Here is a 27,701-nt window from a genome sequence, read left to right as displayed (position 1 = left end):
TACATTATAAAAGATGTAATAGCAGAGCATTTAGAAATAGGTAATATGATCAAGTAGAGTCAGCATGGCTTCAGAAAGGGGAAATCACACCTGACAAACTTACTAGCATTTTTTGAGGAGATGACAAGCAGGATAGGAACAGGGAAAACAGTAATTGTAATATATTTGGATTTTCAGGTGTTTGAAAAGGTACCACACATTAGGTTACTTAATAAGAGTCCATCGTGTTAGGGTAGCACGTTCGCCCGGATAGAGAACTGGCTAACCCAGAAGATAGAGTTAGGATAAGGGGGTACATTTTCAGGATGGCAACCTGTAACTACTGGAGTGCCACGGGGATCAATTCTGGGGCTACAATTATTCACAATACTTAATAATAACTTGGTTGAGGGAAGTGAATGGCCAAGGAAATGGGTGAGACAAAATTGGGGAGACATGATGACAACGACAAAAAGAGTTTGCAGAGATATATAGGCAGGTTATGTGAGTACGCAAAAATGTGGCAGATGGAATACAGTGTGGGGAAATGTAAGATTCTGCACTTTGGCAGAAAGACTAGTGGAGGTGAACAATAGTTAAATGGAAAAAGACTGCAAAAGCTACGGAACAGATGAATTTAGGAGTCCACGTGCACAAATTACAAAAAAGTAACACCAAATTCAGTGTGTAACAGGACATACGCATGGAATGATTACCTCAGACCACACGTGGAATACAGCAAACAGTTTTAGTCCTCATATCTTAGGAAAGACATATCAGCAATACAGGCAGTACAGAGAAGGTTCTCTAGGCTGATACTGGGTATGGAGAGACTGTCTTATGAGGAGAGATCGAGTCAAAAGATTTGAGAAGAATGAGTGGAAGCCTAATTGAAACATACAAAATTCTTGTGTGACTTAACAGGATAGATGTGCAAAGGTTATTTCCCCTTGTAAATCTAGATCCAGACGGCATAATCTCAGAATAAGGAGTTGCACATTTAAGACTGGGAAGGTTTCTCCCTCAGAAGGTAATGAATCTGTGTAACTCTTCACCACTGAGGGCTGTTGAGGCTGGGTCATTAAGTGTATTCAGGGCTGAGACAGACAGTTTCTAATGAGTAAGGGAGTCAAGAGTTTAGGGAAAAGGGGGGAGAGTGGAATTAAGGATTATCAGAACAGCCACACCTCAGTGAATAGCAGAGCAGACTAAATAGCCCACTGCTCCTCCATCTTATCATCTAATTGTTTGACAATGTGGGGACTGAAAAACAATCAGGACATTTAAGATGAGCTGTAGCTTTGTTGCCTTTTCCTGTACCTGTGACAGTCACTTTAAACGTCAGTTTGTCTGAGCCAGCATCACAGACGTATTGTCCAGAATCAGATGGCTCGGAGTCAAAGATCATCAGCTCCCGTGTCAGACCCCGTGATTCGATTCTGATTTTGTCACTGGGCTGCAGCTCCATCCCGTCCCTGTACCAGTAAACCTGCACATCTGGACGGGATAGTTTACACGTCATGGCAATGGTCTCAGATTCAATGAAACTGCGATCTTCCAAGATCTGGGAGCTTCCAACAATCATCACGGGCGGATCTGGAAGGAAAGCCATTAAGTTTATCAAGAATGAACCATCAGAATTTAGTATGTGCTTCATCTGGGTCATCGAGACTTTCATTTTTGCCAGAGATTTATAGCTATACAGCAAGAATAAGTTACATTATTATGGCACCTTTACATCACAAAATTGAACTTATGGTAGTAAAATGTAGGGTATGCAGCGTAGTTCGATTTTAGAGTAGGATAATAAGTTGGCACAACATAGTGGGCCAAAGGACCTGTGCTGTGCTGTGCTGTGTTCTCACAAAGCATCTTTGACAGAAAAAAACATGCAATTATTATGGCACATTTGCACAGTTCTTGCATTTATAAAGCACCAGTGACAGTAAAAAGATGCACTTACACAGCATGATTGTAGAGTAAAATTTTTCACTTACATAGCATCTTTCGCAGCAAAGCTTACATTGATACAACATCATTTCGCTGTAAACTGTGCGGTTATACTGCACTTTTGCACAGTAAAACATGTTTGAATGCTTCACAGCATTGTTACCAAACATAATTTGGTAACAACAGCACTAAACCACATCTGGATGGACACACCAAACCTGGAGAAAGGGAGAAGCTTTAAGAAGAGTGTTAAAAGGACAGAAAGAATTGACTGAGTTGCTAGTGGGCAAGAGCTGAGTTTCGTTGGTGTAAAACTGACCTGGTGAATTCAGATAAGAGATAATGGGGACTGCAGATGCTGGAGAATCCAAGATAACAAAGTGTGAAGCTGGATGAACACTGCAGGCCAAGCAGCATCTCAGGATCACAAAAGCTGACGTTTCGGGCCTACACCCGTCAGACAGCAACCCTCTCTGAAGAAGGGTCTAGGCCCGGAACATCAGCTTTTGTGCTCCTGAGATGCTGCTTGGCCTATGGTGAATTCAGATGATGTTATTTTGGGGTCAGTATGTAACTGAGATACAGGAGGGAACTAATGACTAATCCTTGGAGATCACCAGAGATAATAGAGAATGAACACAAACAGAGGCCACTCAGGGTAATGCTCTAGATACAATGTGAGGAATTAGAAGGGAACCAAGTGAAAGAACCCCACTAGATAGACAACTGAGGAGAGGGGTTGGAAAAGGATGGTCGATGTGTCAAAGGTTGAGAAACATGAGGAGGGAAAGTTTAACCACAGTCAGGGTCACATACGGTGACATTTGTACTCTGAGCAGAACACTTTTGTTTTGGGCACAGGGGCAAAAACCGAGTGGGACAAACACAGAGTTTGGAAAAGTTGGGAATGGAACTTGGAGAGGAAGAAGGGGTTAGCAATGGCATGATAGACTGTGAGGATGGAGAGTGTGTCAGACAATCAGGAAACCACAGAATTTCACCTATCCCATAACGAGCAGGCAGTGACTCTGGAGTGAGTGCCTGTATGGTATTGCTCTGCGTCACAGAGAGGAACATATTTATGATGGTCTTAGCAAGCAGGGTAACTTAGAGACCATACTTTTCACCATGCAACAATAAGGAAACTGTCTGGGGAAAGTTTCAGACAGGGCACTGAGCCCGAGCTTTGTTACCTTCCACAGGCACTCTGAATACAATGCTGAAACTCTGGACATCACAGAACTATTCTCCTGAGTTGGTCGTCCAAGCATCCAGGGAGTGAGTTCCATATTTTGCCCACTTTCTAGGCGAGATGTTTCTCGATCTTCATCATTGCCTTTATTAATGATCAATAAGATAACCCAAAAGGCAATGGGCTAGTGATATTATCACTAGCCTATTCATCCATAGATCTAGGTAATGTTCTGGGAACACTGCATCGGAATCCAACCATGGCAGATGGGGCAAGTTGACTCTGATAAAGATCTGCAATTAAGAGTCTAATGATGACCATGATACCGTGGTTGATTGTCAGGAAGACCCAGTGGTTTACTAATGTCTTTTATGGGAGAAATCAGCTGTCCTTATTTGGTTTTGGCTGATGTATGACTCCAGGTGAACAGCAACAGGGTTGAAAAAGCCATTCTTAGAGAGGGTAATTCGTCTTGAAACTCTGCCTCCCTTGCCATTTTGGAAAGAGAGTCTCTGAATGTGATTCAGCTGCAGTAAATACATTCTTGATAAGGAAGGGGTGAACTGTTACAAAGGTGTTGGTGGGAACAGGGAGCCCTCAGATCAGCCAAAATCTTAATGTGCAGAGGAGCAGAGCTGAGGGGCTGTGGCTAATTCCTAATCCTAATTTGCATGATATAAAGTACTGCAGCCTCCAACAGCAGGTGCAAGGGTGAGGGAAGGCAGCAGGGGACCCAGACAGTAGTCAAAAGAGACAAACAACATGGAAACAGACCCTTTGGTCCAACCAATCCATGCAGATCAAGTTTCCTAAACTAAACTATCCCACTTGCCTGCATGCAGACCATATCCCTCTAATATTTCCCTATTCAAGTCGCTGCCCAAACGTCTTTTAAATGCTATAACTACATCTACCCACTTCATCTGGCAGTTCATTCCACGTGTGAACACAGTACCGCTCAGGTCCCTTCTAAACTTTTCTTCTCTCACTTTAAAAATATGCCCCCTAGTTTGAACTACACCATCCCAGGGTAAGGATCTTTGTTCATCACCTTACCTATGCCTCTCAGGATTTTACAAACTTTTCCGAGGTCACTTCTCAACCTCCTACTCTCTAGTGAAAAAAGTTCTAGCCTATCCATCCCCTCCTTATAATTCAAACCCTGCAGTCTCAGCAATATCCTTGTTAACCTCTCTGAACCCTCCAATTTAATAATATCTTTCCTATAAAAGGGCAACCAGAGCTGTTGATAATAAAGTGTGAAGCTGGATGAACACAGCAGGCCAAGCAGCATCTCAGGAGCACAAAAGCTGACGTTTCGGGCCTAGACCCTTCATCAGACCAGAATTGTTTATAGTATTCCAAAAGTGGCCACAACTATATCCTGTACAACCTCAACATGGCATCCCAACTCTGATACTCAATGGTCTGAACAATGAAGGCAAACATGCTATATGCCTTCTTAACCACCTTGTCTACCTTTACCACAACTTTCATAGAACCAGGCCACTGAATCCCTTGATCTTTCCAGCCAGGGCCCTACCATCAACGGTATATGTTTTGTCCTTGTTCGTCTTACCAAAAATCTCACATTAATCCAAATTAAACTCCATCTGCCACTCCTTAGATCATGGGCCCAATAGATCAGGATCTCTTACAAATCTGATTTGCACAAAGATATATCAATGTCAGGAAAAGGCCTCAGTCAAGGGTAGAGGCAGAGAGAGAGAGAGGCAGAGAGAGAGAGAGACAGAGAGAGAGAAAGAGATAAGATTCCTCAACCAAGATGAGAACTACAGTCTCAATCCAATGTATTTAAACTATTTTACTAGTTTAGTTTCAATTTAACTTCAGGCTTTTAAAGACCCGATGTCAGTAGAATAAAGAAACACTTCATGATCTTTGGGCCATCTAGCTGCTTCAATCCCCCTCAACAGAATAAATTTCTAAGCACAGGAGATGTTGGTGCAGAGAATTGGTGCAGGTTGATAGAGACAGGATGAACTGAAGATTATGGAAGATGGACAGTGGAAAATAAGAGGACAACACTGAAGCGACTGCTTTTGGAAGAGACAGAGGCAGGCAGCATGCTGTCAATAACAGTCAGGTTAAGAAAGAACAAGAAATTACACAGGTGGAAGACGGAGACTTTGTAAAAGAGAGGAAAAGGGATTGGAAGCTGAGCTCAGGATTAAGCAGAATCCTGAGATTAGGAATGCTTAGGTTTAAATTCAGACAGTTGAGGGCACTGAGCTCAATTTGTGTTACCTTCCACATGCACTTGGAATACAATGCTGTCATTCTGGACATCACAGAGGTATTCTCCCGAGTCTGTCATCTGAGCGTCCAGTATATGCAGTGACCACAACGTTCCCTCCCTGCTAATGGAGATCCTCTTGTTTTCCAACATCATTTCCCCGTCCTTGTACCATTTGGCAACACCATCCGGCCGAGACAGCTCACACTGGAGCATAATGTCCTCGGAAGTCAAGTACTTGTGATCTGCCGGACCCCCAGTCTGTCTGACTATTTTAACCGGTGGCTCTGCAGATAGAACCAGAGAGGCGTTAGTTTAATGGTGCATCAAAACAAGAATATGAATTTATTTACCACCTCTATCTTGTACAGCTGGCTCAAGATGTACAAATAAAGTCAAGTTAACACCAAGACAGGTGAACATATCGGATCTATACTCTTACGTGCAATTACACAGAAATTTACAACACAGAAATAGGCCATTCAATCCATACTGACTCTCATGACATTAGTTCACAAGAACATACCCCATACCTTTACATCTCACCCTCATTCTCCCGACTTTCTAGATGAGAAGCTTCTATATATTCATAGCTGTCTTTATTAATGAACAATTATCTAATCAGGGGCAACGATGGCATGACAGTATTATCAGCAGACTATTATTCCAGGTAATGTCTTGTGGCCCTGGAACTGAATGCCACCATAGTAGGTGTTGGAACTAGAATTCAATTAAACCCTGGAATTAAAAATCTATTGATGACCATGATACAACTGTTGATTGCCAGGGAAAACCCATCTGCCTCAATGTTATCGTTTACCTGGTCTGGTCTACACGTGACACCAAACGCACAGTAATGAGGCTGTAAAAGTTATTTTCTCACAGAAGGTTATGACTATGGAATTCTGTTCCTAAAGTAGCAAGGGAAGCAGAGTCTTTGAGTAAATACATTCTTGATAACCAAGGGAGTGAAATGCTGTAAAAAATATTTTGGGAATGGGGAGTATTCAGATCAGACATGATCTCATTGTATGGAATCACAAACACAGAAGACAGGAGCAGGTGGAGGCCATTTGGCCCTTCGAGACTGTTCTGCCATTTGTCATGATCATGGCTGATCATCCAACCCATTAGCTTAATCCCGCTTTCTCTCCACAACCACTGATCCCATTCGCCCTAAGTGCCATATCGAGCTGCCTCTTGCATACATACAATGTTTTAACAGTTTTAGGGTTGGCGATGGCCGAATGGTATTATCGCTGGACTATTAATCCAGAGATGCAGGTAATGTTCTGGAGACATGGGTTGGAATCCTGCCATGGCAGATGGTGGAATTTGAATTAGATAATAATCTGGTATTAAGAATCTAGTGATAACCATGAATCCATTGCTGATTGCCACAAAAAACACATCCGGTTCAATAATGACCTTCCCCTGTTCAAGAAGGGGAGTACAGATAACCCTGGTAATTATAGACCAGTGAGCCTTACCTCAGTTGTTGGTAAAGTGTTGGAAAAGGTTATAAGGGATAGGATTTATAATCATCTAGAAAAGAATAAATTGATTAGGGATAGAAGGCACGGTTTTGTGAAGGGAAGGTCATGCCTCACAAACCTTACTGAGTGCTTTGAGAAGGTGACCAAACAGGTAGATGAGAGTAAACCGGTTGATGTGGTGTATATAGATTTCAGCAAGGCGTTCGATAAGGTTCCCCACAATAGGCTATTGAACAAAATGCAGAGGAACGGAATTGTGGGAGATATAGCAGTTTGGATCGGAAAGTGGCTTGCTGAAAGAAGACAGAGGGTGGTAGTTGATGGGAAATGTTCATCCTGGAGACCAGTTACTAGTGGAGCACCGCAAGGGTCGGTGTTAGGTCCACTGCTGTTTGCCATTTTTATAAATGACCTGGATGAGAGCGTAGAAGGATGGGTTAGTAAATTTGCAGACGACACTAAGGTTGGTGGAGTTGTGGATAGTGATGAAGGATGCTGTAGGTTGCAGAGAGACATAGATAAGCTACAGAGCTGGGCTGAGAGGTGGCAAATGGAGTTTAATGCAGACAAGTGTGAGGTGATGTACTTTATTAGGAGTAACCAGAAGGCAAAGTACAGGGCTAATGGTAAGATTCTTAGTAGTGTAGATGAGCAGAGAGGTCTCGGTGTCCTTGTACACAGATCCTTGAAAGTTGCCACCCAGGGTGACAGGGCTGTTAAGAAGGCGTACAGTGTTTTAGCTTTTATTAACAGAGGGATCGAGTTCCGGAACCATGAGGTTATGGTGAAGCTGTACAAAACTCTGGTGCGGTTGCACTTGGAGTATTGCGTACAGTTCGGGTCACCGCATTATAAGAAGGATGTGGAAGCTTTGGAAAGGGTGCAGAGGAGATTTACTAGGATGTTGCCTGTATGGAGGGAAGGTCTTACGAGGAAAGGCTGAGGGACTTGAGGCTGTTTTCATTAGAGAGAAGAAGGTTGAGAGGTGACTTCATTGAAACACATAAAATAATCAGAGGGTTAGATAGGGTGGATAGGGAGAGCCTTTTTCCTAGGATGGTGACAGCAAGCACGAGGGGGCATAGCTTTAAATTGAGGGGTGAAAGATATAGGATAGATGTCAGAGGTAGTTTCTTTACTCAGAGAGTAGTGAGGGAATGCAATGCTTTGCCTGCAACGGTAGTAGATTTGCCAACTTTAGGTACATTTAAGTCGTCATTGGATAAGCATATGGACGTACATGGAATAGTGTAGGTTAGATGGGCTTGAGATCGGTATGACAGGTCGGCACAACATCGAGGGCCGAAGGGCCTGTACTGTGCTGTAATGTTCTATGTTCAGGGAAGCAAGTCTGCCATCCTTACCTGGTCTGGCCTATACGTGACTCCAGACCCACAGCAATATGGTTGACTCTTAACTGCCCTCTGGGCATTTGGGGATGGGCAATAAATGCTGGTCCAGCCAGCGACGCTCACATCCCATGAATGAATTTTAAAAAACTACTTGCTGTGGTAACGAATTCCACAGGCTCATCGTTCTTTGGATGACAAAATGTCTCGTCTCTGTCCTAAATCATCTACCCGGAATCTTCATACTGTGAACCCTGGGTCTAGAAACACCCACCATCAGGAACATTTTCCTTGCATCTACCCTATCCACTCCTGTTAGAATTTTATAATTCTCTATCAGATGCCCCCTAATTTGTCTGAACTCTAGGAAAAACAATCCCAAACTAGTCAACCTCTCCTCATATGTCAAGCCCGCTATCCCCACAATCGGCCTGATAAACCGTTGTGTACTTCTTCGAGAGTGAGAGCATCCTTCCTCAGAAAAGGAGACTGAAACTGCACACAATATTCAGGAGCAAATCTGAGGGGCTGAGTGGCCTACTCTTAATTTACATGCTTACAAGAACTGGAGCCTCCAACAACAGGTGGCACCAGTAAGGAAGGGCGGCAAGGGAGCCAAATTGAACCTACAGCCACGGTTTACACAAAGGTTTATCAAGAGACCACATTCAGGGACAGAGAGGATCAGACAGACAGAGGGGCAAAAAAATTTGTTCAGCAAGATGATCAAGTATTGTTAGAAGCCAATGTCAATGCCCCATTTCCCTCATTTTACTCAATTTAAGTTCATACAGGCCTGATGCCAGGAGAATAAAGAAACACTGCTTCACATTCATTGGGCCATGTGGGTGCTCAATTACTCGACACAGTAAGCTGATGCGCACAGGAGCCAATTGGTGAATAGTGCAGTTTGGATATAGAGCAGAGAATATTAGATGAGCTGTAGAATTTGGAGGACAGAAGATGAGAAACTAAGTGGAGGTTTGGAGATATCAGAGGCATGCAACACAGTGTCAGTAACCGTCAGGTTAAGGAAGCACTCGTGGCAGTACACAGATGGAAGTGGGTGTCCTTCTGATGGACAGCAGAAAGGATTGGAAGCTGAGTTCAGCATCAAGCAGCACCCTGACTTTGGGAATGGTCAGGGTCAAGCTTAGATAGTTGAGGGCACTGAGACCAAGCTTTGTTACCTTCCACGCACACTGTGAATACAATGCTGTCACTCTGTACATCACAGAGGTACTCTCCCGAGTCTGCTATCTGAGCATCCAGTATTTGCAGTGACCGGAATGTTCCTTCACTCCCAATGGAGATCCTCTTGTTTTCCACCACCTTCTCCCCATCCTTGTACCATTTGGCAACACCATCCAGCCGAGTCAGCTCACAATGAAGTGTAGCATCCTCGGAAGTCAAGTACTTGTGCTCTCTCGGGCCCTCAATCTGTCTAATTATCTTGACCGGTGGCTCTGCAGACAGATGCAGGGAAGTGTCAGTTTAATGGTGATTTTATAACAAGAACATGCATTTATTTAACACCTCTACCTTTGTCGAGCTGTCTCAAGGTGTGCAATCAAACTCAAGTTAACACAAGACACGCAAACATATTAGAACAGATGATCAATACCTTTACATAGCTACAGTGAGATTTACAACACAGAATTAGGCCATTGTGACTCGTTGGTTCTAGTTCACCAGAAGAACACTTATCCATACCTTTACACCTCCACTTTTCTGTATCACCAATTTTTTGTTCACCCATAGGTTCCCCAGAAATGTATCTGTGCTAATCATTTCATTCACTCCTTGAGGAAGCAAGTTCCACATTCTTCCCACTTTCTGCTTTAAAAAGCTTGTCTATATTCATGACTGCCTTTATTAACAACCAATAAGATAACCAGGGAGGTGATGGAATGGTGGTATTACCATAAGACTATTACATAGGTGGTTGGTGTTGGGGACCATGTTTAGTGTGACAAACTTTGTGGATGACACCAAGATGAGTGATAGAGCAAAGTGTGAAGAGGAGGCATTTTAAGTGAGTGGGCGAAGGTGGGTAGATGAATTCAATGTTAATAATCATCCAATTTGGTGGCAGCAACAGTAAAAGGGAGTTAAACAGTAAAAAACTGGAAAAACGGCAAAGGAATTGGAAATAGGGGATGGCATTTTTGCAGGAAAGTGGGTGGGAGGAGGTGTATTCTAGGTAGCTGTGTGAGTCTATTGCATCATCCTCTGACACTTCAGCCATCTGCAATCTGACCCCACCAAAGACATTTTTCCATCCCCACCCTTATCTGCCTTCTGGAGGAACCACTCTCTCCGTGGCTCCCTTGTCCGCTCCATACTCCTCTCCAGCCCCACCTCACCCGGCACTTTTCCCTGCAACCGCAGTGATGCATCTGCCCCCACACCTCCCCGCCTCATCCCTCTCCCAGGCCCCAAGAAGACTTTCCACATCAAGCAGATGTTCACCTGCACGTCTGCTAATGTGGTATACTGCATCCGCTGTTCCCGTTGTGGCCTCCTCTACATCAGAGAAAATCAGTGGAGGCTTGGGCACCACTTTGCAGAACACCTACGCTCAGATCGCGATAAACAACTGAACCTCCCAGTCACGAACCATTTCAACTCCCCTCCCAGTCCGCAGATGACATGTCCATCCTGGGCCTCCTGCAGTGCCACAATGATGCCACCTGAAGGTTGCAGGAACAGCAACTCATATTCCGCTTGGGAACCCTGCAGCCCAATGGTATCGATGTGGACTTCACAAACTTCAAAATCTCCCCTCCCCCTACCACATCCCAAAACCAGCCCAACTCGTCCCTGTCTCCCTAACCTGTTCTTCCTCTCACCTATCCCCTCCTCCCATCTCAAACCACACCCCCATTTCCTACCTACTAACCTCATCCTGCCCCCTTGACCTGTCCGTCCTCCCCGGACTGACCTTTCTCCTCCTTACCTCCCCACCTACACTCACCTTTACTCGCTCCATACCCTCCTCTTTGACCGGTCTGTCTCCTCTCCACCTATCTTCTCCTCTATCCATCTTCAATCCGCCTCCCCCTCTTTCTTTAGTTATTCCAGAACGCCCTACCCCTCCCCCACTTCTGAAGAAGGGTCTAGGCACGAAATGTCAGCATTCCTGCTCCTCTGATGCTGCTAGGCCTGCTGTGTTCATTTAGCTCTACACCTTGTTATCACAGAGCAGAGAATATTGGATTATCTGAATTTATGGACGATGGATGTTGGGAAACCATGAGGAAAACATTGGAACTGTTGAGTTTGGAGGGGACAGAGGCCCGTAGCATGGTATCAGTAACAGTCAGGTTAAGGAAGGACTTGAGGGAAGCGTCTTTGTGATGGAGAGGAGAAGGAATTGGAAGCTGAGCTCAGGGTCAACCACCACCCCATCTTTCCAGACCTTTGAGCATACGCATTAGAAAGTCACGTTGAGGTTGTACAGCACATTGGTGAGGCCCCTTTGGAGTACTGTCTCCAGTTCTGATTACCCAGTAATATGGAGGTTATTAACAAGCTACAGACGATTCAAAAAAGATTTATCAGGAAGTTGCCAGGAATGGAATGTTTGAGTTATAGGAAAAGACTGGATACTTTTTCACTGGAGTGTAGGAGGTTGAGTAGTCATCTTATAGACGTTTTTAAAATCACGAAGGGCGTGGAATGGTAGATGCCTTTTCCCCTATGGTGGGGGATTTCAAGGCTAGCAAGATTTAGAAATGAAATGAGTAGCAACGTTTCTACAGAGAGTAGTTTGTGTGTGGAATGAACTTCCAGAGGAAGTGGTGAATGTGTGTACAGTTACAACGTTTAAAAGACATTTTACACATATACATGAATAAGAAAAGTCTGGGGGGGGGGATATGGGTCAAGCACAGGCAGGTGAAACTAGTCTAGTTTGGGATTATGGTCAGCATGGATTGGTTGGACCGAAGGGTCTGTTTTTGTGCTGTATGCCTCTATGATTCTAGACGCAAGGTTGTCCATTTTGGCTGGAAAAGTAAAAGCAGATTAATGTTTAAATGATAGAATTTCTCGTGTGGAAGACAGCTATTGGGCCCACTGAGTCCACACTGACCCCTCCTAACAACTTCCCACCCAGACCCGCACCTGGATTTTTCACGGCTAATCCATCTAGCTTCTGCATCCTAGAAGCTATGGGCAATTTAGCATGGCCAATCCATCCAACCTGCGCAACTTTGGACCGTGGGAGGAAATCAGAGCACACAGGCAGAAACAGGCAGGGTATACAAACTCCATTCAGCCACCAAAAGGTGGGATCAAACTTGAGTCTCTGGCAGTCTCATGCTAACCACTGAGCCACTGTGCTGCCCAGGAAGCAGATTTAAAGTGCATGAGTGCAGAGGGATTTGTATGTCCTTCAGCATTAATTACATAGTGGGTATGGAGGTGCATTATGTATTAAATGCTAGGATTTAATTTAAGATAACAAGGTGTATACCTGGATGTTTCGGATCTGGAATTTCTGAAGAAGGGTCCAGGCCTGAAATGACAGCTTTCCTGCTCCTCTGATGCTGCTTGGCCTGCTGTGTTCATCCAGCTGTACACCTTATTATCTCAAACTGAATTTCAGCATTTATTGCAAAAGGCTGGATTATAAAAGTAGTGTTGTTATCAGTATATAAGGTGTTGGTGAGACCACCTGGAATATTTTGTCCAGTTTTGGTCTCCTTACTTGGGGAAGGATGAGGTGGCACCAGTTGAGGTTGACCAGGTTGATTCCAGGGCTGAAAGGGAAGTCATATGAGGAGCAGTTGAATAGCGTGGGCTTATACTCGCCGAAGTTCAGAAAAATGAGGGGAGGCCTGATTGAGGCTTTCAAAATGTTAAAGGGGATTGATAAGGTGAATGTTGAACAGATGTTCTTCTTTGTGGGGCAGCTTTCAACAAGAGGTCATAGATATTGAGTGAGAGGAGGTAGGTTTAAAACAGAGGTGAGGAGAAACTGTTTTTCTCAGAGGGTTCCGAATCTGTGGAACTCACTGCCCCAGAGCGCAGAGCAAGTAGAATCAATCAACAGATTCAAGAAAGAAATAGATATGTTTCTGATGAAAAAGGTGATGAAAAGGGGATAAAGGGCGATGAGGAGCCAGAAGAAGAGTGGAGTTGAGACCAGGATAAGATCACTCACAATCATGTTAAATCGCGGAGCAGGCTTATTTTTTGCTATTCACGTTATCTATGCCCCTCATGATTTTATAAACTTTCATAAGGTCACTCCTCAACTCCTACATTCCAATGAAAAACATCTCAGCCTATCCATCCCCTGCTTAAATCTCAAACCCTCCAGTCGAGGTAACATCCTCGCAAACCTCTCTGAATCCTCCAATTTAATAATATCCTTCCTATAAAAGGGCAACCAGAACTGTATACAGTATTCCAAAAGTGGCCACAACAACATCCTGTACAACCATAAGACATAGGAGTGGAAGTAAGGTCATTCGGTCCATCAAGTCCACTCCGCCATTTTAAATCATGTCTGATGGGCATTTCAACACCACTTCCCTGGACTCTCCCCGTAGCCCTTGATTCCTTTTGAGATCAAGAATTTGTCGATCTCTGCCTTGAAGGCATCCAACGTCCTGGCCTCCACTGCACTCTACGGCAATGAATTCCACAAGCCCACCACTCTCTCGCTGAAGAAAGGTCGTCTCATTTCAGTTTTAAATTTACCCCCTCTAATTTTAAGGCTGTGCCCACGGGTCCTAGTCTCCCCGCCTAATGGAAACAACTTCCTAGCGTCCACCCCTTCTAAACCATACATTATCTTGTAAGTTTCTAATAGATCTCCCCTCAACCTTCTAAACTCTAATGAGTACAATCCCAGGATCCTTAGCTGTTCATCATACGTTCATCAGGCCCCTGAACCCGTTAGTATCTTTGCTTGAGAATGTTAGCCAGGGCTCGACCATTAACTGTATACATTTTGTCCATGTTTGTCTTACCAAAATGTAATAGTTCACATTAATCCAAATTCAACTCCATCCACCACTCCTGAGACCACTGGCCCAATAGATCAGAATCCCTTACAGATCTGATTTACAAAGACATATCAATGTCAGGAAAAGGCCTAATTCAAGGACACAGCCAAATAAACAGACAGAGAGAGAGATAAAAGATTTCTCAACCAAAATGAGAATTATAATCTCAATCTAAATGTAAATAGTCCATTTCACTAGTTTAGTTTCAATTTAATTTCAAGTTTTCAAAGATTTGATGACAATAAAATAAAGAAACACTGCTTCATGATCTTTGGGCGACCTGTTTGCTTCAATCCCTCAATAGAATAAGTTTCTCAGCATTGGAGATGACGGGTGAAGAGAATTGGTGCAATTTGATAGGGATGGGAGAATACTGGATGAACTGATGATTGGAGGATGCACAGTGGAAAACCAAGAAGACAACATTGGAACAGTCGTTTTTGAAAATGCCAGAGGCATGCAGCATGCTATCAGTAACGGTTAAGAAAGGACTAGAGACGGGCGAAATTACACAGGTGGAAGTCAGGGCCTTTGTAATGGAGAGGAGAAGCAATTGGAAGTGGAGGTCAGGGTCAAGCAGAATCGCGAGATTAGGAATGGTCAGGTTTAAGTTGAGGGCACTGAGCTCGATTTGTGTTACCTTCCACATGCACTCTGAATCCAATGCTGTCATTCTGGACATCACAGAGGTATTCTCCTGAGTCTATCGTCCGAGCATCCAGTATACACAGTGACCGCAACGTTCCCTCCCTCCTAATGAAGATCTTCTCATTTTCCAACACCATTTGCCCATCCTTGTACCATGTGGCAACACCATCCGGCCGAGACAGCTCACACTGGAGCATGATGTCCTCGGAAGTCAAGTACTTGTGATTTGCTGGACGCCCAGTCTGTCTGATTATCTCAACCGGTGGCACTGCAGATAGAACCAGAGAGGCGTTAGTTTAATGGTGCATTCAATATCAAGAATATAAATTTATTTGCCACCTCTATCTTATGCAGCTGGCTCAAGATGTACAATTAAACTCAAGTTAACACCAAGACACATGAACATATCAGACAGGTATCAATACTTTTACGTGCAATTACACAGAGTTACAACACAGGAATAGGCTATGCAATCTATCATGACTCTGTTGGCGCTAGTTCACGAGTACATCCTCCCAAACCATTACATAGTACCCTTTCTGCATCACACATAGGTCCTCCATAAATGTATCTGCACTCATCATTTCGTTGACTCTGTGAAGGAGTGAGTGAGTTCCACATTCTCCTGACTTTCTAGTTGAGAAGCTTCAATGCATTTGTAGCTGCCTTTATCAATGACCAATTAGGTAACCAGAGGCAGTAATGGCATGGTGGTGTTATCAGCAAACTATTACTCCAGGTAATATCTTGGGGCCCTGGGACTGAATACCACCATAGCAGACGTTGAAATTGAATCCATCAAAACACTGGAATTGAACGTCTGTTGATGACCATGATACCATTGTTGATTGTCAGGGAAAATCTATCTGGTTCAATATTGTTGTTTACCTGGTCTGGCCTACATGTGACTCCAAAACCACAGTAACGGGGCTGAAAAAGTTATTTTCTCACAGGCAGTTATGGGTCTGTGTGATTCTGTTCCTGAAGTAGCAAGGGGAGCAGAGCCTTTAAATGTTTATCAGGTGGAGTAAATAAATTCTTGATAACCAAAGGTGTGAAATGCTATAAAAGTTATTTTGGGAATGGGGTGTAATCAGATCAGCCATGGTCTCATTGTAAATGAAAATTTAATGAAAAATGAAAATGTAAATAGAAAATTCGAAGAAAGGAGCAGAAAGAGGCCATTTGGCCCTTTGAGCCTCTTCCACCATTCTTCACAGTCATGGCTGATCATCTGACTCAATAGCCTAATGCTGCTTTCTCATAACCACTGATCCCATTCGCCTCAAGTGCTATATCTAGCCACCTCTTGAATACATTCAATGGCTTGGTATCAGCTATTTCCTGTGATGATGCATTCCACAGGCTCACCTCTCTTTGGGTGAAGAAATGTCTCCTCATCTCCATCCTAAATCGTCTATCCTGAATCCTCATACTGTGACCCTTGCTTCTGGACACACCCATCATTGGGAATACTCTCCCTGCATCTACCCTGTCCAGTCCTTTTAGAATTTTATAATTCTCTGTAAGATCCCCCCTCATTTGTCTGAATTCTAGCAAAAAACTCCGAACCTAGTCAATATCTCCTCATGCGTCAAATCTGCCATCCCCGGAATCAGCCTGGTAAACTTTCACTGCACTCCCTCGAGAGCAAGAGCATCCTTCATCAGAAAAGGAGGCCAAAACTGTCGCAATATTCAGGAGCAGATCTGAGGGGCTGAATGGCCTACTCTTAATTTACATCCGTTTAAGACTGGAGCCTTCAACAGCAGATGGCACTGGTAAGGAAGGGGGCAGCAAGGGGCCACATTCAGGGTCAGAGAGGACCAGAGAGACAAGAAATTCCTCAACCAAAATGAGCAACTATAAGTCTGAATCCAACATTTATATTCCATTATTCTGGTTTTAATCTTAATTTAACTTCATCTTTGTAAAGTCCTGATGCCAGGAGTGCTCAATCTCTTGATACAGCAAGTTGATGAACACAGGAGCTAATTGGCGAATAGGCTTACTGCAGTTTGGATACAGAGCAGAGAAAATTGGATGAGCTGGAGAATATGGAGGACAGAAGATGAGAAACTAAGAGATGTCAGAGGCATGCAGCACAGTGTCAGTAACCGTCAGGTTAAGGAAGTAGTGGTGGCAGTACACAGATGGAGGTGGGTGTCCTTCTGATGGACAGCAGAAAGGATTGGAAGCTGAGTTCAGCATCAAACAGCACCCTGACTTTGGTTATGGTCAGGGCCAAGCTTAGATAGTTGAGGGCACTGAGATCAAGCTTTGTTACCTTCCACGCACACTGTGAATACAATGCTGTCACTCTGTACATCACAGAGGTACTCTCCCGAGTCTGTTATCTGAGCATCCAGTATTCGCAGTGACCGGAATGTTCCTTCACTCCCAATGGAGATCCTCTTGTTTTCCACTACTTTCTCCCCATCCTTGTACCATTTGGCAACACCTTCCAGCCGAGTCAGTTCACATTGGAGTGTAACATCCTCGGAAGTCAAGTACTTGTGCTCTCTCGGACCCTCAATCTGTCTAATTATCTTGACCGGTGGCTCTGTAGATAGAAGCAGGGAAGAGTCATTTTAATGGTGTTCTGTAACAAGAACATGCATTTATTTAGCACTTCTCTCTCTGTAGAGCTGTCTCAAGATGTGCAATCAAACTCAAGTTAACATGAGACACGCGAACATATTAGAACACATGATCAATATGTTTACATACAGTTACAGAGAAGTTTACAACACTGAAATAGGCTGTTGAGTCACTGATGGTTCCAGTTCACCAGAAGAATGCCTTTCCATACTTTTACATCTCACCCTTTTCTGCATAACTATCAATTCTTTGCCTACCCATAAGTTCTGCCATCAATGTATTTGTACTTGTTACTTCATTCACACCACGTCAAAGTGAATACCACAATCTTCCACCTTCTGCATTAAGAAGCTTCTCTATATTCATGACTGTCTTTATTAATGACCAATAAAATAACCGGGGAGGTGATGGCACAGTCATATTTTCATTAGACTCTTACATAGATGATTTGGAGTTGGGGACCATGTGTAACGTGTCAAAGTTTGCAGATGACACTAAGTTGAGTGGTAGAGCAAAGTGTGTACAGGGCTCTGGAAGTTTGCAGGGGGATATTGATTATGTGAGTGGATGAAGGTCTGGAAGTGAATTCAATGTTGATGAATCTGATCTCATCTATTTTGATAGGATAAATAATAAAAGGGGCTATTGTATGGCTAGATAAAAAACTGCAGCATGCTGCCATGCAGAGGGACCTGGGTGTCCTTGTGCATGAATTGGAGAATGTTGGTTTGCAGATACAACAGTAATTAAGAAGGAAAATGGAATTTTATCCTTCATTGCTAGAGGGATTGAGTTTAAAAGCAGGAGGTTATGTTGCAGCAGTATGGAGTGCTGGTGAGACCACACCTGGGTTACTGCGTGCAGTTATGGTCTCCTTACTTGAGAAAGGATGTACTGGCACTGGAGGGTTTGTAGAGAAGATTCAGTACATTGTTTCCAGAAATGAGACGGTTGGTTTATGAGGACAGGCTGAAGACACTGGTATTATATTTATTGCAATTTAGAAGAATGAGCAGGGATCTTATAGAAACATACTAAATTTTAACAAGAATAGTTAAGTTAGAAACAGGGAGATTGTTTCCACTTTTTTTTTTCACAAGCAACCCGACTCCGAGAAGACGCCATCCCGATGAGCCCTGGGCCGCCACCGGCCTCACACCGTCCCCGGGCTAAGCCTCGATCAGGAGGACTTGGGCCCCGCGGCATCGTCAGAAGATGGGTCTTCTGTACGCCACATTTCCCGCGCCCGTCAGGCGAGCGGGGATTCGGCGCTGGGCCCTTCCCTCTTCACTCACCGTTACTAGGGGAATCCTTGTTAGTTTCTTTTCCTCCGCTTAGTAATATGCTTAAATTCAACGGGTCGTCACGTCTGATCTGAGGTCGTAGTCAGAACGAGGGTGGCGAGGCTGCGCCAGCGCACGCGCCTCCTCACCAGACCGGCGCGGCCGTCACCGACCGTGCTCGGCGCCAAGCATTCCTTCCGGACACCGTCCCGTTTCCCGCACCTCCTCCCCAACCACCCCACCACAAGGGGGGTAGGGTACACGGAGGAAGAGGAGAAAGAGCCAAGGCCATGCAAGCACAGGCAACTCGCGGACAGCACACGGACAGACGGACGGACGGACCAACAGGGAGCGAGTAAGAGGGAGACAAAACACACGGTGCTGAGACACAGAACCGGCCGGGTGAAGCGGGCACGCACGCATGCGTGGATTGCCGTGCCCCGTCCACGGAGGGGGACAAACGCCTCCTGTATCTGCTGGGCCGAGGGTGGCGACGTGCAGAGGCACACCCAGGCCACCGGCGCCTGCGGAGGACAGGATTGAACGCACCCCGGCCCGCAGCCATAGGACGAGGACAAACCCCGCCGACGGCAGCGGCGCCCCGCAGCTCCCGGGCAAACAGCCTGTGTTGATCTCACTCCCTCTTCTCAATCGATCCGGCGGCCGAATCCGCGTCGGCGTCGGTGGTGCCCGCACGCACAAGGCGCACGTTTGTAGCAGCCGACAAAGCCCTCCTCTGACTTCCGTCACTACCGGCCCACCCCCGGGGTGGGGTGGGCGGTCGGGGGTGCGGGCGTACGGAGCGAGGACCGACCCCCCTTCCCGGCCAGGCGGGGCTCAGCACATGAGGCAGCACCGTATCCCAATGACGAAGCGGTCAACGTCGCCGTGCAAGCCCACCGACAGCCATGCTGGGAAAGGCAACAGCCGTGCTGGCCCCGCTACCGCAGCACAGACCGACGCTGCGCCGGGCCCGGAGTGGGCGTACGACGCGACGGGGGAATGAGCAGGGCACCGGGAGAAGGTCGAGCGCTCCGACGCCGCAGTCTGCATTTAGGGGGAGAGAGAGGAGCGGTGTCCTCTGCGACACATCCAGCCGCGCTCCCGCCCGGCCAAGGGGCGGGTGCGATTGATTGCCAAGCGACCCTCAGACAGGCGTAGCCCCGGGAAAAACCCGGGGCCGCAAAGTGCGTTCAAAGTGTCGATGATCAATGTGTCCTGCAATTCACATTAGTTCTTGCAGCTGGCTGCGTTCTTCATCGACGCACGAGCTGAGTGATCCACCGCTAAGAGTTGTACGAGTTCTCTTTTCTCGGCACGTTCCCCTCGCCAGAGGAAAACGACCCGGACCGCATGTACACTCCCCGCTGCCCGGGGGGGAGTCCTATCCTGGTGCGGCCCGCGGCGGGGTTTGGGTTCGGAAACTCGCGCCCCTCAACGGGAAAAGTCAGAATATTGAAAAGGGTTTGACAAAGGCCAGGGCGCCCGTGAGGCGGAGCGCGTGCGCGGCTCTCAGAACGACCGGAGTCCGTGACCGTGCTGGCGCGCGCGACGCAGCTGGCAGAGGCAGGATCTCTGCCGCCAGACCGCCGACAGCGCGTCGACGGGCACAGCGGCTCGCCCCACCGCAAGGAAGCGGTGAGCCGGAAACAGAGCGGGAACCCACCGCCCGGACGCCGTGACCGGGAGGCAGAGAGCCCAGCGCCGCTCAGGACGCGCTTCCTTCGAGGATGCTCGGTGCACCGAGCTCGACGAGGACCGACAGGCGGACACACGAGGGTCTTTAAACTGCTGCCGACGGCACGCAAACGCACGGGGCGCCACCTCCCCTGGTGGGGAGGGGGTCGGCAACGCGTGAGTGACGTGCCGAAGGGATTAGATTGTTTCCACTGGTGCGTGAAACTAAGACAAGAGGACATAGCCTCAGAATGAGGGGGACCATACTTAGGAATGAATTGAGGAGCATTTTCTTCACCCAAAGGGTTGTGAACCAGTGGAATTCTGTCCCCAGTAAAGTAGCTGAAGCTTCCTCTTTGAATGTTTTTAAAGCTAAGAAAGATACTTTTTTAAAATGGTAAAGCAATTGAGGGTTACGGTGAGAGGGTGGGTAAGTGGAACTGAGGCCATGAAAAGATCAGCCATGAACCTTTTAATCCAGAGACACAAGTAATTTCCTGGGGAACACGGGTGCAAAAGTGGAAGTTGAATTCAATAGAATTCTGGCCATAAGAGTCTAATAATGACTATGAAAGCGATATCATTTGTTGATGGGGAAGAAAGCCCACCTTGTTCACTCATCTCCTTTAGGGAAGGAAATCAGCAATCTACACCCAGTCTGGGCCTACACGTGACTCCAGACTGGAACTGACTCTTCACCACCCTCCGGGCAACTAGACATGGTAATAAATGTTGGCCTGGCCAGTGATTCATTCATGGGAGAGGGTATGAAAAAAAAAATCTGGTCAAAGAGTTGGACATTATTAAAAGGAGGGTCGAAAGGAAGGGAATTCCAGAGGTTATGCCTCAGGTAGCAGAACGGTTAGATGGTAAGCAACCAAATTCTGGAAGCCACAGAGAAGTTGGAGGGATGCCAGTCTGGAAGAGATGACAGAGATAAACTGAGGATGACCTTTGAGAGATTTGAAAACAACAATCAGAACTGTAAAATGATTATGTTCTTGGCCTGAAGTCTAACAGTTAGGAAGCTAGGAAAACATAGCAGGGTAGCCCTGTTAATTCACACACAACAGAAAGGGATGAAATTAAGTCTCAAAACCAGGATATAGAAATGGTTTGGATAGAGATAAGAAATGCCAAAGGCACGTAATCACTTGTGGGAGCTGCGCCCAGGTCCTTACTACTGAACACTCAGTTGCATGGTGTATAAAGAACGAACACTGGTAGCTTTTCAGCAAGGTAGAGCATTGATTGTAAAGAACTTTAATCCACATACATACGAGAAAATACACATGGATAAAAGTACATGAGAAGTTTATAGAATGTCTCCAGGATACTTTTATCAAACAGCAGACTTTACTGCTAAATAGAGGGCAGATTATACTTGATCTGGTATTGGGCAAAAATTGCAGCCCATAGTGACAGTACCCCAGGTAGCAGTTGTTATCGTTGAACTGAATTTTACATTTTGCTTGAAGCAGAGAAGAGTCAGCTCAAGACTAGCCTTTTAAATTTAAGTAAGGGCAGTTATTAACACATGAAAGGAAATCTAGCTAAAATGAATGAGAAAATTAGAAAAATGGATAAATTGATAGAGATGCAGCAGCAGACATATATGGGGATATTTCAAAATACACAGAACTGATAAATTCCATCAAGAAAGCAAATTTCCAGGGGGAGGAACCGTGAGATTTGTGAACCAAAAATGTTGAAGATATTATCAAACTTAAAGAAAAGTATATAACTGAGCAAACATGAAGGTCGATCACAAGATTACTACACAGTAAAAAATGACTAAAGATTAGTAGAGAAGAAAAATTTTTATGATGAGATAAAGATAGAAAGTTTTTGCATTATTCTTTCATGGGATGTGGTTATCACTATTTGGGCTAGCATTATTTGCTAATCCCTAATTAACCAGAGGGCAGTTATGAATCAACCACGTTCCTGTGGGACTGAGATCAGATGTAGACCAGACCAGATAACAATGACAGGATTCCTGACTAAACTAATAACCCAGAAACCCAGGTTATTGCTCTCAGGGCATGGGTTCAAATCCCACCACATATGGTGAATTTAAATTCAATAAGAAATCTGGAATAAAAAGCCAGGCCAGTAGTGACCAGTTAACTGTTTTTAAAAATCTCAATGGGATATAGGTGTTGCTGGTTTGCCAGCATTTACTGCCAAACACGAGTTGCCTGGAGGAGGTAGTGGTGCACTGCTATCTTGAACTGCTGCAATCCATGTGCTGTAGATTGACCCACCATGCTCTTAGGGATAGAATTCCAGGATTTTGACCAGACAACACCGAAGAAGACCATCAATCGTCATAAATCCCCATTAGGTTCACTAACGCCCTTTACAGAAGGAAATCTGCCATACTTGAGGTTCAGGAGTCTTTGGAGCTCCTTGCCACGGAGAGCTATGAGGGCAGAGTCCTTGCAAATATTTTAGACCGAGATAGATAGATTCTCGATCAGTCAGGAGATCAAGGGTTATCAGACACAGCAGGAAAGTGGATATCAGGAATGTCAGATCAGCCAACATCCTATTTAAGCTATACAAAAGCCTAGTTCGGCCACATCTGGAGTATTGTGTCCAGTTCTGGTTGCCTCATTGTAGGAAAGATGTGGAAGCACTGGAAAAGGTGCACAGGAGATTTACCAGGATGTTGCCTGGAATGGAGGAAAGGTCTTATGAGGAAATGTTGAGAGAGTTAGGACTTTTCTCTATAGAATGATGAAGGATAAGAGGTGGCTTGATACAGGTGTACAAAATGATCAAGCCTCTGCTTGGTTTCCGCAATGTAGAGAGAGAGCCACACTGGGTACAGCGGATGTAGTATACCACACTGGCGGATATGCAGGTGAACATCTGCTTGATGTGGAAAGTCATCTTTGGGCTGGAGATGAGGGTGAGGGAGGTGGTGTGGGGGGGCAAGTGTAGCACTTCCTGCAGTTGCAGGGCAAAGTGCCGGGTGGTGGGGTTGGAGGGGAGTGTGGAGCGGACAAGGCAGTCGCGGAGAGAGTGGACTCTCCGGAAAGCAAACAAGGGGGAGGATGGAAAACTGTCTTTAGTAGTGGGGTCGGATTGTAGATGGTGGAAGTGTCGGAGGATGATGCATTGTATCCGGAGTTTGGAGGGGTGGTATGTAAGGACAAGGGGGATTCTCTTTTGGCGGTTATTGTGGGGGCGGAGTGTGAGGGATGAGTTGTGGGAAATGCGGGAGACACGGTCGAGGGCGTTCTCGATCACCATGGTGGGGGGGGGATGTTGCAGTTCTTGAAGAACGTGGAAATCTGGGATGTGCGGGAGTGGAATGCCTCATCCTGGGAGCAGATGCGGCGGAGGCGAAGGAATTGGGAATAGGGGATGGAATTCTTGTGGGAAGGTGGGTGGGAGGAGGTGTATTCTAGGTAGCTGTGGGAGTTGGTGGGTGTGAAATGGACATCGGTTTCTAGGTGGTGCCTGAGATGGAGACAGAGGTCCAGGAAGGTGAGGAATGTGTTGGAGATGGTCCAGGTGGACTTGAGGTTGGGGTGGAAGGTGTTAGTGAAGTGGATGAACTGTTTGAGCTCCTCTTGGGAGCACGAGGTGGCACCGATACAGTCATCAATGGAATGGAGGAAGAGGTGGGATTTACGGCTAGTGTAGGTACGGAAGAGGGACTGTTCCGCGTAACCTACAAAGAGGCAAGGCATAGCTTGGGCCCATGCGGGTACCCACGGCCACCCTCCTTGTCTGTAGAAAGTGGGAGGAAGTGAAAGAGAAGTTGTTAAGGGTGAGGACGAGTTCGGCAAGGCAGATGAGGGTGTTGGTGGAGGGGTCTGGATGGGTCTGCGGGGCTGGAAGAAGCGGAGGGCCTTTAGGCCATCTGCATGGGGAATGCTGGTTTATAGGGACTGGAAGTCCATGGTGAAAATGAGGTGTTGGGGACCGGGGAATTGGAAGTTCTGGAGGAGGTGGAGGGCATAGGTGATGTCGCAGACATAGGCAGCCAGTTCCTGGACCAAGGGAGAGAAAATGGAGTCTCAACAGGTGGAGATGAGTTCGGTGGGGCAGGAGCAGGTGGAGACAATGGGTCGACCAGGGCAGGCGGGTTTGAGGATTTTGGGAAGCGGGTGGTGCGGGTTTGGGGAACAATGAGATTGGAGGCTGTGGGTGGGAGGTCACCTGAGGTGATGAGGTCGTGAATGGTATGGGAGATGATGGTTCGGTGCTCGGGGGTGGGGTCATGATCCAGGGGGCGGTAGGAGGTGGTGTTGGAGAGTTGATGTCTGGCCTCAGCAATGTAAAGGTCAGTGCGCCATAATACAAATGCACCTCCCTTGTCTGCGGGTTTGATGATGAGGTTGGGATTGGAGTGGAGGGAGCGGAGGGCTACACATTCTGCAGGGGACAGGTTGGTATTTCGTTCTGATCATCTCATTACAGGAAAGATGTGGAAGCTTGAGAGAGGGCGCAGAGGAGATTTACCAGCTTGCTGCCTGGACTAAAGGGGAGGTCTTATGAGGAAAGGTTGGGTGAGCTAGGGCTTTTCTCACCGGAGCGAAGGATGACAGGTGACTTGATAGAGGTATAGGTAGAGTGGATAGTCAGAGGCTTTTTCCCAGGGCAGAAATGACTATTATGAGGGGGCATAGTTTTAAGGTGAATGGAGAGTGTAGGGGAGATGTCAGCCATAGGTTCTTCACACAGTGGTGGGTATATAGAATGCGCCGCTGGCAATGGTAGTGGAGTCAGATACTTTAGAGGCTTTTAAGCGACTCTTGGATAGGCACACGGAGGATAGTAAAATGTAGGGTATGCAGGGTATCTTGATCTTAGTAGGATAATAGGTCAACACAACATCATGGGTCAAAGGGCCTGTACTGTTCTATGTTCATGTTTTACATATTCAAGCCATTTGGTTTGTGTCCAGCACCACCTCATTTTATAAGTTTTTGCAATTATCTCTTTGCCTCAATTAATTGGATTATAGGTCATCCCTTCACTTGCTATTCAGCTACTCTGTCATAGCACGAATTGAAACACAGCCCCACAACATTCGGGGTTCTGGTTTACCAGACCAGTGACATTGCCAACTTGTCACTGCCGCCCACTAAATCAACCCAATGGTATTGTTGCTTGGCTGTTAATCCAGAGATTCAGGTAATGTTCTGGAGACCCAGGTTTGAATCCAGCAGCAGATGGAGGAATTGGAATTCAAAAAAAGAAATCTGGAATTAAACGTCTAACAATTACCGTGAATCCATTGTTGATTGTCAGGAAAAGCCCATCTGATTCACTAATGTCTTTTAGGGAAGGAAACCGCCATCCTTACTTTGTCTCGCCTACATGTGATTCTAGACTCTCAGCGATGTGGTTCACTCTAAGCTGCCCTCTGGGCAATAAATGCCGTCTAGCCAGCAATGCCCATGTCCCATGAATGAATTTAAAAAAAAACTGCACATCAACAATATTTCATTGGTTGTAAATTGATTTGAAACATCTTGAGGTGGTGGATGGTGTTACACTAATGTAAATTTTTTCTTTGTAAGCAGTCACTGCAGCTTGGTCTCTTGCCAGTCCAAGTGAAACGCAACCACTGTTGAGCTAGACCAAACTGCACAAGTCAGCTGAAGAACAGGTGGATGTTAAAACTATCCACAGTGACGCTGAACGACGCGGGAGAAAAACAACTGTGCACGGATTCGCATGGGACTCACCAGACACATTGACTTTAAACTTGGCTGAGTCATCAACTGCATCGCATAGGTACGTCCCGCAGTCACCCGATCTGGCCTGACGGATGGTCAGCCTCCTGTGTTCTCCATCCACCTCCACTGTGGACCTCTCACTCCGCTCCACCTCCACTCCATCCTTGTACCACCTCACATCGGCTCTGGGCTGTGAGAGCTCACATGAGAGGACAACCTTATCCCCTGTTAGTATGCTCAAAACTGGCGAGGAACTGTTGACGATTCTTATTGGAGGCTCTGGATCCAGCGCAGAAGGTGTGAGAGAGAAAGAAATTCAAGGGTTTCAGGGAGGGAGAAGCTGCTGAAGAGTTCTATATTCAAAATGTATCTATTGTTACAATTGGGAATGGCTCTTAAAATCCCTCTTAAACACAAGCTCCAATCCGTTGTGACAGGAATAGGGGTTCCTCTCTAATAGTTGCCCTCAAAGCACTTAGAGAAGCTTGTCCATCCCCTCTTAATCTAATAGAAGAGTAGTTATAAGAAAGAAAATCCCTGACCTCCACTTTACAAGTAACGAGAAACAATTTATTTATTTCACCAAACAGTAGCCAAGTTAACAAAATTAATAACAGACCGACAATTCCACCTTAAGTCTACTAACTACACCCTAACTGGTTTAAGTTCTACAAAATGCTGTATAAATAAAGACAAGGCCCACTTACATAACCCAATTAATATGAAGCAATGAATTATAACTTAATCTCTCCAAATTCGCACAGACTGTCTTCTGGAATATTCTGTCATCTCCAGTCTTTTCACAGAAGTCTTTCCTCTGCTAATTCTGCTGTCAAGAGTGTTTTATTTCTGTAATTTCTTCAATGAGGGCTTTGAGTTAAAGGATGGTGGTACCTTTAATTAATTATATGGGCTTTCTCTGAGAGCTGAATGGTACTAAGTCTGGCAGGTGGCAGATAGTTCTCTTTCAGATGGCAGTCGGCTCTTTCTGATTTTCCAAATGCCCTCGTTTTATATGCCCATAATGACATAATCAAATTCTTATAGTATGATTGATTTCAATTTGTCAATACCATCAGATTTAAATTCAACTGGCTTTGAATCGCTGAGTTTGGTTTTAAAGTAATTAGCTGAATTCAAACTTGCTGTCACAACATCAAAACAAGAATGTAGAGCTGGATGAACACAGCTCCTATGATGCTGCCTGGCCTGCTGTGTTCATCCAGATCTACACTTTCTTATCTCGGATTCTCCAGCATCTGCAGTTCCTATTATCTCTGATCAAAACAAGACTGCTGTTTTGCCTACCACCTGTAAGGTATTTTTGACACACTTGTTTCACTTTTGAGGCTCTCTGTACTGGTAACTTCAGCTACTGCTCACAGACATACATTTTTTTAAAATTTTAAGTACAGACAAGGCACAAATCTCTTAAAGGAGCCACACATTTTAGATTCCTGCCTTCCACTTCACAATTACTCTACCAAATTTTGTAACACTATTCAATTCTTAAGACCATAAGACATAGGAGTGGAAGTAAGGCCATT

At 45.5% G+C, this 27,701-nt stretch overlaps 1 protein-coding gene and 1 non-coding gene across 9 annotated transcripts in view; both read right to left on the bottom strand.

The window, feature by feature from the left end:
• The window catches only part of obsl1a (obscurin like cytoskeletal adaptor 1a), a 195,474-nt gene that overhangs the window by 80,542 nt on the left and 87,231 nt on the right, over positions 1–27,701 (bottom strand). For 7 of the 8 annotated variants that reach the window (XM_059647569.1, XM_059647568.1, XM_059647571.1 and 4 more), the window contains 6 exons: positions 26,164–26,433; positions 17,179–17,454; positions 14,884–15,159; positions 9,414–9,689; positions 5,390–5,665; positions 1,300–1,575 (listed from right to left, as the gene is read on the bottom strand). In XM_059647569.1, coding sequence (XP_059503552.1) covers positions 1,300–1,575; positions 5,390–5,665; positions 9,414–9,689; positions 14,884–15,159; positions 17,179–17,454; positions 26,164–26,433 — 1,650 coding nt within the window. The remainder of the gene's footprint in view (positions 1–1,299; positions 1,576–5,389; positions 5,666–9,413; positions 9,690–14,883; positions 15,160–17,178; positions 17,455–26,163; positions 26,434–27,701) is intronic. The other variant, XM_059647573.1, reaches the window with a different exon arrangement.
• Positions 19,917–20,070, bottom strand: LOC125450270 (5.8S ribosomal RNA). The gene has a single exon (XR_007247070.1). It is a non-coding gene; the product is annotated as a 5.8S ribosomal RNA (ribosomal RNA).

Source organism: Stegostoma tigrinum, chromosome 7 (genome assembly GCF_030684315.1).
Source record: "Stegostoma tigrinum isolate sSteTig4 chromosome 7, sSteTig4.hap1, whole genome shotgun sequence".
In the NCBI taxonomy this organism is placed as follows: Eukaryota; Metazoa; Chordata; class Chondrichthyes; order Orectolobiformes; family Stegostomatidae; genus Stegostoma; species Stegostoma tigrinum.
This window is presented reverse-complemented; position numbering and strand designations above follow the sequence as displayed.